The sequence below is a fragment of the Anticarsia gemmatalis genome, chromosome 7 (genome assembly GCF_050436995.1).
Source record: "Anticarsia gemmatalis isolate Benzon Research Colony breed Stoneville strain chromosome 7, ilAntGemm2 primary, whole genome shotgun sequence".
Lineage (NCBI taxonomy): Eukaryota > Metazoa > Arthropoda > Insecta > Lepidoptera > Erebidae > Anticarsia > Anticarsia gemmatalis.
Window position 1 is genome coordinate 4,518,638 of NC_134751.1, and position 9,443 is coordinate 4,528,080.

Here is a 9,443-nt window from a genome sequence, read left to right on the forward strand (position 1 = left end):
GTGGATCGCTTTGCCAAAGAAAATTCTTCGCTCGCTGAGTATAGAAAATATCTTTATAATATACCCTATTCCGTTTACCGCTCAGAGCTCGATCCTAAAAGAAAACGAACCGTAGATAAAAGATTCACGCTTATTGATTTAAGAAGACTCCTAGAAATATTGGTTAGAACATTTCCAAATATATTGGAAATATTCCGAGCACATAATTTTATTATGATCCACTTAGTCTTTCAGTAAATAGGGTAATGGCTAGAGAAGCGAGGCATTAGTATTCGTGAAGCTTACCTGTTCAAATTATACGGAAGTCACGTGACGCAAACACTGGCATGCATTATGCAAAACAGGAAGGTAATATTAGCTCATGTGGAAATAAATCGTCATTTCTGCTTTGCATTTTTAATGCTTGTGGTTTAATAAATAAAGCAATTTAAACGTTACTTTTGCATTTAGTACAATTTATTTTTAACGTAATAGTACTCTAGGAGTGAAAGTAGCTAATTATCTATTTATCGTGGAATATCTATAGAAAGATCAGCAATGATGTATGCAACGGCGGTCCAGAACGCGGCCCCAAGGTCCAGTTCATCAGGATCCTCCACATTCATCGTATCTCCTTCAGTATGATGGAACCAGAAGTACTTCTCATTATCATTGTGAAGACTAGCACCAGGGATTCCATTTCCAGTGAATATAGCAATATCTGATCCGGGACTGTCGGATTCAACCAACGTCGAAGCATTTATAGATTCAAACAATTTCAGTACTTCTCCAACAATGCAACGGGTTTTTTCATTACCACCAACAGCTAGACCGAGTGGAGCGAACGTACCTTCATCTGATTCCATAATAAAGTTGATTTTATCCAGTTCATCTTTATGAGCTTCCTCATACGCATAGGCTCCAACTAGACCAAGTTCTTCAGCAGTCCAAAAAATAGCTCTTACCGTTCTTCTTGGTATTAAATTCAGTCGTTTTAGAATTACCGGAGCGGCCCAACTAATGAATAAACCACCACCGTCATCCATAGCGCCCTGTCCCACATCCCAGCTATCAATATGACCAGAAACTATAACCAGTTTCTCGGGATCTTCAGAACCTTTTAAATCGATTAGCGTATTTCTGGACATCTGTGTATCGTATGTCGAAGACATTTGAATGTTTAGAATTACTTTCTCACCTCTGTCGTACATTCTTCTAATTAGATCAGCATCTTCTAGACTAATAGCTCCTGTGGGGATCTTTTCTACGTCATCGCTGTAGTACTGGGAGCCTGTATGAGGTGTATTAATCGAGAACGGGGCAATGGATCGTACAAGTGAAGCAACAGCGCCCTTAGCGGCTGCTTTAGCTGCACCCTGCGTCCTCATTTTTACTGTTTCACCGTAGGTAGTGAAGATAGGGTCGTATAAAACAATTTTACCTTTGACTAGATCTTCAGCAGCTTCTTCTAGTATGTCAAAATTGTTAAAGACCACTACTTCGGCTGTGATACCTTCAGGAGGTGTGCTGACGCTACGGCCCAGACCGAGGATCTCGATGTTTTTAATTCTTGGTTCAAGCATTGTTAATCTTTCTTCCCCTCTCTCCCAATGAGGAACCTAAAATTAACAACAATGATTATTAAAGTTTCTAAAAATAATAACACGCAAAGTTAGCATAGCAACTTGATATAAGACCTTCTAAAACAACTTGTAAAGATATTAATAAAAAAGGTTTGTTACATTGACTAACTAACACTTTAACTCAAGAACTAGTTCAATTCTCAATCGTAGATTAAATTATCTCATGGCCTACTTTCAAAACATTTCTGAAACATTTTGAATCATTGCAATATGTCACTGTATATTATTTGTAAAATAGATTATAAACTCACCACAACATCCTCAGTAATAATGTCGTTTAATCCTTCTTCACGAGACAGCTCTATCATATAATCGATAGACTTTTCCAGAACCTCCGTCCCGGACGGCCGCGCTCCGAATTTATCAACAAACTTTGCCAATCTGAAATAATAAATTAGTATTTAAATTTAAAACAGATTTTAATACAAATAACAGCACAAAACTTATTAACGCTTTCCTCTTGAGGCACGTATTTTTATATTAAAATATTAGAATTGTAACTCACTCATCGTATGTTTTGCGTTTGAAATCACCGTTCAAAACGTACTCCAAAATTTGATTTTTAACATTTTCGTAAGATCGAATCTCTTCGATCAATTCATTTCCCAATATTTCTGAGCATGTATTTGAATTTTTGTTCAAGGCCTTAGCTTCACTCGCGACGATAATAAAAAGGGTAACCGATACAATACGTAAGAAAAACATTTTCTCTCCCAATGTCTTTGAGATATTGAGATGTTTCGATAAAGAGATCAGCTCTTTTGTACCGCATCTATCTTATCGACAGTGATAGCCAACTGTCTGAAACGTCTATACGTTTTCTCATATATTTGATAGACATTTAATACTCAAGGGACTTGAGAGTGTATTTTGTGTGGATTACGTCCATATCTTATCAAATCGTGAGTGAAATTTCAATTTCGATACACTTGATAGTGTGTTTTCGGTTCAAGTAATCTTATTGAGGCGTATTAATCGTCAATACAAATTATTTTGAAATGGCTATTATTTGATATGAGAATATTACTTTTGTTTTAATAATATTATCGGGAGTTTCGTAACAACGAAGCAATATAAATAAATAACTATCTAGATATTGCTTAAACAACAAAGATTTATTCAATAAAATATAGCCATTTTACAACAACAAAAAGTAATCTATCGAGGGATATCGGCCGACATGTCAGCTATCACATAAGCAACCGCTGCCCAAAATGCGGCTCCTAGATCGAGATCTTCAGGGTTTTCTACATTAATTGTATCTCCTTCACTGTGATGGAACCAAAAATATCTCTCATTATCATTTAAAAGTCCAGCGCCCGGTATACCATTTTTAGTAAATACTGTTATATCTGAGCCAGGACTATCTGTTTCTACTAAAGTAGAACAATTTATCGAATTAAACAGTTTTAGTACTTCTGCTACTATACAGCGAGCTTCTTGTGTCCCACCTACAGTTAATCCACGAGGTCTAAAAGTTCCTTCATCTGACTCCATAATAAAGTCTATATTATCACTTTCATTCCGATGGGCTTTCTCATACGCTTGAGCGCCAACCAATCCTAATTCCTCAGCAGTCCAAAATATAGACCTCACGGTTCTTTTTGGTGTTAAATTCAGTCTTTTGAGAATAACTGGAGCAGCCAAGCTTATTAAAAGACCACCACCGTCATCCATTGCGCCTTCACCAACATCCCAACTATCAATATGGCCTGACACTATTACCAATTTTTCAGGATGTTCCGAACCTTTAATATCAATGATCGTATTTCTAGATGTTTTCTTATCAAACGTTGAACTCATTTCGATGTGCAGTTCAACTTTTTCACCTCTATCGTTTATTCTTTTAATAAGATCTGCATCTTCTAAAGTTATCGCTGCTGTTGGAATTTTTGTTACATTTTCTCCGTACTTTTGATAGCCAGTATGAGGACTGTATATAGAGAAAGGTGTGATGGATTTAACTAAAGATGCTATAGCGCCTTTTGCTGATGCTTTAGTTGCTCCTTGCGTCCTATATTTAACTGTTTCACCATAAGTTGTATACGTAGGAGTGTATAGAACAATTTTACCCCTTATATGTTCGTCGGGAGTGTCGTCCAACATAGTAAAGTTAGATATGACAACTACTTCAGCTGTGATTCCTCCAGGAGGAGTGGGGACGGAAGGGCCTAGACCTAAAACGGCAATATTTTTTACTCTTGGTTTGAGCATTGTTATTTTTTCCTCACCACGTACCCAATGTGGGACCTGAAAAGCAACATCATTATAATATTTAAACCTTATGTTTGACAACAATCATGATTGCTCGTCTTTTGCTATTACTCGTCTACTAAGTTTGCTCAGATTACGTTCTTTGCCCAACTAGCACACAAGCGCTATAACAAGCTGTACAATGGCCGGTTAAAGGATTTTTATAACGCCTTAGGCTCCTTAGTAAGAAGTATAGTGGTTCTATAAGCGGCTACAGAGCTCTTGTAGCGTCAAATAGGCCCATACTGTCCAGCTTATAGCTCGACATTGGATCTACAGTGGTCGTAAATAGTAATTATAATAGTACGTAGTATAGTAGTAATACAGGAGCGCTAAAATAAGATGAAGGTGGTATAATCGCGCTACAAGAGCTTTTTCGCAGCTTCGTGGCGCTTACCAGCTGTTGTACAGAGGTGGTTAGCGCCACGAGCCTTTGAAAAAGCTCTTGCAGCGCGATTATACCACCTTTACCTTATTTTAGCGCTACTGTGTAACGGTTATAAATGCTAACGCTCTAAATTAGTAATATAGTCGGTTTATTATGGTGTAAACTAAATATATTTTTTTAAAATGAATCATCAGTGACAAATGAGGAGACATTTTATTTTTTACGGATTGGATTATTAAAATAACAAGTAGTCTATCGCTTTTATTTCTTTGTGTACGTGATATGAAAGTGCGAGTTCAAGTTTGCTGTCAATATATATGTATATTATCGTCAATATTTTCATGCGCCCTCAAAATATTCAGTTTTAAGTGCAAAAATTATATAGATATGTGGATTTGGAAATTGTATTTTGAACATAAATAAGACTTTGAGGGTTACAGATAATTTAATTAGGGTTATAGGTAATAAAAAATGATTTTAATTATGTTAACGTTACCAGGCTATAGATTTATATGATCTTCAAAAGATCGTAATAACCTCAAAAAATATGTTTACCAAATGCTATAATGGCGTCTCGATCAAGCAGCTCTCAGAGTTGGTTACATCTGCTCTAGCGCCTTAAGCTGTACAAAGGCTCTAGTGTTTGCTGTTGTAGACCTCAAGGTTTTGCAGTTGTGGCATAGGAGTGCTTCAATATAACTGTTTTGGTCGCACACCAGCATTTTACTCGTACTTTTAGGGGTCAGTCGTTGAATATTAAAATAGTTTGAAAATCTTTTTTATTTTATTTTATTTTATTTTATTTTATTTTATTTTATTTTATTTTATTTTATTTTATTTTATTTTATTTTATTTTATTTTATTTTATTTTATTTTATTTTATTTTATTTTATTTTATTTTATTTTATTTTATTTTATTTTATTTTATTTTATTTTATTTTATTTTATTTTATTTTATTTTATTTTATTTTATTTTATTTTATTTTATTTTATTTTATTTTATTTTATTTTATTTTATTTTATTTTATTTTATTTTATTTTATTTTATTTTATTTTATTTTATTTTATTTTATTTTATTTTATTTTATTTTATTTTATTTTATTTTATTTATTTTATTTTATTTTATTTTATTTTATTTTATTTTATTTTATTTTATTTTATTTTATTTTATTTTATTTTATTTTATTTTATTTTTTCTTTAAAAACAGTTGACAGACTGAACCACCACTGCACCTATGTAAATATATTATGATAATAATTTTAAGCTTTAGTATAAAGGTATATTACTCGGTTATAGCGCTTTAGGTGCTTAACATAATTCTGTAATCCCCATGGCTGTAAAAATGTTTCGAATGATACCTTATACATCTATTTGCCGTACAGAAGCCATATAAATATCTGATATAACGCTCAAGGCGCTATTAAAGACCTACGCAACTCTTTTATAGATGAGTAATACACTAGCCCTAAAAAAATCTGTTATAGAACCTAAGGCATTACAAAAAGCTTATTTACGCTCTTGAGCGCTATAAGCGCAACGCATAACTCCGTTTAAACTCCTTTATCTCCTAAAGTCCCCTTATACAGTTTACGGTGTTATAGAAGATTCCATTAACTCAGTTATACTTCCCTAGGCTGTCTAGCGATGCAATTACATGCTCATATATCACTATAAGTCATTAGTTTCCTACTAAACGGCTACTGTCCCGCCTAGCTGTTAAAGGGTTTTTTAAATAGCTAGTATACAACTTATAGAGAATTGTACAGCATTTGAACGACTCTTATGCAACTATCAGGCTGTATAACGACTGTATAAGCAGCTTGTGTGCTAGTTGGGTGAGTACATATTATTATTCACAAGTCATTTTAAATAGATGCGTAGTCAAATTTATCTAAAAAGACGAAGTTTATTGATAAAGATCTTCGATAATATAATTTTATCTAAATATGCATAAAGTACCTCGACATCTTCTGTGAACACGTCATTAAGAGACTCTTCTCGAGCTAGTTCTATCATATAATCGATGGATTGTTCAAGTACTTCGCTTCCTGTTATGCGGGCACCAAACTTATCCACGAATTTTGCCAATCTGGAAGTGTAAACGAATTTCTTTTAAATATTATTTGAGAGTAAGATGCATTAATATTATAATTAGTTAATATTAATACAACTCAATTTAGGGATTCCTCAAGGAAAATTGTTTGATCATTGTTTTTCAATTAAAATCAGAGGAAAACGCTGTTTGATGCTGGTGAAAAATTAGAATGTATAGTCTGATAATCCAGAAACAAATAATGTTCTAAAAACTTTAAAAACACCATTTAGTAATAATTATTTCTAAATAAAACAACCCATGAACTCCCACCCAAGGGAAACAAGGCTGAAGCTCTGGCGTGAAAGGCATCCACCTCCATCTGACTTTATACAGCCAGCCGAGCACCTTCCGCCTGGACACGACCGACAATGGCCTGTCTGGAAGTCCCTTAACCGATTGCGAGCTCAGACGGGCCGTTGTCGAGATACTATGCGCAAGTGGGGTTTAACCAATCAAGGTAGCTGTGATTGTGGTGCCCCATCACAAACCATGGCACATCTGCTCCAATGCCCTCTCTGTCCCACAACCTGCACAATTGAGGACCTTAACTTGGCGACGGATAAAGCAGTTGAGGTTGCCAGGTTCTGGTCAACAATTGTTTAGGCAATACCATGGTGAGTTGTTGACACGATAGAAGAAGAAGAAGAAGATTACTTTTTATACTTATTGAAGACTTATAGTATTTGACAAATTACGGTACACGAATAGAAATTAAATAACATTTAGATAAAACTTACTACATGTCGTATTAATGGCACACAGAAGTTAAGTTACCCATAAAGCAAGGCCAACCAAGAAATAGGAAGACATTATATTAAAATGAATGATAATAACATATTAACTATGATTTCCTGCATGACAACGCACAATGTGCACATGCCTCATCCATACTTAATATTATAAATGCGAAAATAACTCTGTCTGTCTGTCTGTCTGCTACACAATCACGCCTAAACTACTGAACCAATTTGCCTGAAATTTGGTATGGAGATATTTTGATACCCGAGAAAAGACATAGGCTATATATCATCACGCTACGACCAAAAGGAGCAGAGTACCAGTATTAATGTTACAAAAAAGGGGAAAAATTTCACCCATTCTCTCTTATTGGACGCAAGCGAAGTTGCGCGGGTCAGCTAGTAAATTGATAAATGGTAGAAAATCAATAATGAGCGCAAAATGTCATAATTTATCACACTTAGTATTTGTTTATGTGTAGTACAAATTGATATATTATCATTTTACATCAGACCTGTTAAGCAAAAAGGCGTAGGCAGACATTTTTAAATATAATCATATTATTATTAACCTTGGCCAAAAGAATAGAGGTCAGCGTAAATCAGCGTAAAACCTTACAACGAAACGTAACGCATAGAAAATAAGAAAATTTTTACTCCAAATTACACGATACGGGAATCAAACTTAAGACCTCATGATTTAACGTATCTTTCGTTGTCCGCTTAACAAATCTTCACCTTCAAGGTAGCATAGCTTATAAGAAAATGTATACATTACACCTAAATGGTTAAACATGTGTAAAACCAGTTTTTATAAACATTGTATTAATTTGTTGTCAATAATAATATACAAATGCCTATCTAAAGTAAGAGACAAATTTACACACGGATATAATATTATGTAAGTCATTATGAATCATCGTTAGTAATTAATTATAAATGCCCACTACTAAATTATACAAAAATGTATCCATGTATAATTTACATTCAATAGATATACAAAAATGTATGTCATTAACATAATAAAAATACATAAACATTAGCAGAGTTTGCGAATGCCAGTCATGAGTCTCAGGTTCGATTCCCGTGTTAGTTAATGTTATTAGGCTGCTCCAATTTGCCCCATGCATATGGGAATATCAATAGGTAATTTAGCAACCACGGCTAGACTAACTTTACTGATATCCAGACATTGTTTTATGGAAACTTTATGGGCGTAATTTGACGGAATTGATTTTCACAAAAAAAAAATACATAAAATGTCAAACGCTCATCATAATAATATGTTCTTTATGGAACTAAAAAACGCTATAAATAAAACAGGTATAAGAAAATTAAAACTGACCATCTACTTGCACTAACCAACAACAAAACCTTGAAAAACAAAATCAATCAAACGAAAAGACCGGAACCCACAAAGTCAATCGAATCAGGCACTAGCAGGATATTCTGACAATACTCACTCTTCATAAGTCTTCCCTTTGAACGGTCCACTCACCGTATACTCTATTATACTCTGAACCACATCTCTATATGAAACAATTTCTTCAGCCAAAGGCCCCACATCACATAAATGTTCTTCTGAATAATTTTTATCCTGCATACATTTCAATCTCACTATTAAAACAACGATTATATACAATGCCGTAAATTTTAAAGGCATTGTACAAACGTCTGTATACCAACAACGACTAGAAGTAAATACGTTAGAGTTGATGAAATAAATGGTCGAGTGAGGTCGCTTGTACTTTGTGCTGTATATTTATGTATTATAATGCGACGCCTACTAATATAAGGGTAAGTATTAATAAAAGTGTGATGAATTTCAATGTTTATTTGGTAGTTATAGTGTATATTTCCCGTTGGAAGTGAACCATTTTTTGGATGAAGAAAAAATCATAGATTATTTTATTAAAATATCATGTGTATGTACTTACGAATGTTACGTTTTTTTTAACTCAATTAAATTGCCTAAGGGCTAGTTTCTCAGAATACTGAATGCTGAATATTGCCAGTTACCAGTCACTTTACCAAACTCCTGGCTATACTATCGATGATTGTTGTAATATAAATTAGAAATGATACAACCCGGGAATAGAACCCTAGCTCTTATAATCAACAGTATCCGATCATAGGATACGCTATCAATAGCGCCATAAACCTATATGTCAAAGTATTAATGCTAATATGTTACTGATAAGAATTTAAATATGCCTAATTATGTGCATTTTAATAACACAAACGACATGACGAATAGATATTTAGTAATAGTTGGTACGCACAAATTACTATGAATAGAGTTAATATATACGAGACGCAGACGTAGAATAAATTAACCTTTTAGGA

The 9,443-nt window shown here is 33.8% G+C and overlaps 2 protein-coding genes across 2 annotated transcripts; both read right to left on the reverse strand.

The window, feature by feature from the left end:
- Window positions 1-384: 384 nt before the first annotated feature.
- On the reverse strand, window positions 385-2,524 carry LOC142974321 (carboxypeptidase Q-like). The gene is made up of 3 exons (XM_076116571.1): window positions 2,128-2,524; window positions 1,874-2,003; window positions 385-1,598 (listed from the first exon to the last, which is right to left on the reverse strand). The coding sequence occupies exons 1-3, from the start codon at window positions 2,325-2,327 to the stop codon at window positions 507-509; spliced, it is 1,422 nt and encodes a 473-aa protein (XP_075972686.1). The 5' UTR covers window positions 2,328-2,524; the 3' UTR covers window positions 385-506.
- A 192-nt stretch (window positions 2,525-2,716) lies between these two features.
- On the reverse strand, window positions 2,717-8,846 carry LOC142974322 (carboxypeptidase Q-like). Its single transcript, XM_076116572.1, has 3 exons — window positions 8,561-8,846; window positions 6,225-6,354; window positions 2,717-3,872 (listed from the first exon to the last, which is right to left on the reverse strand). The coding sequence occupies exons 1-3, from the start codon at window positions 8,758-8,760 to the stop codon at window positions 2,781-2,783; spliced, it is 1,422 nt and encodes a 473-aa protein (XP_075972687.1). The 5' UTR covers window positions 8,761-8,846; the 3' UTR covers window positions 2,717-2,780.
- Between the last annotated feature and the right edge of the window lie 597 nt (window positions 8,847-9,443).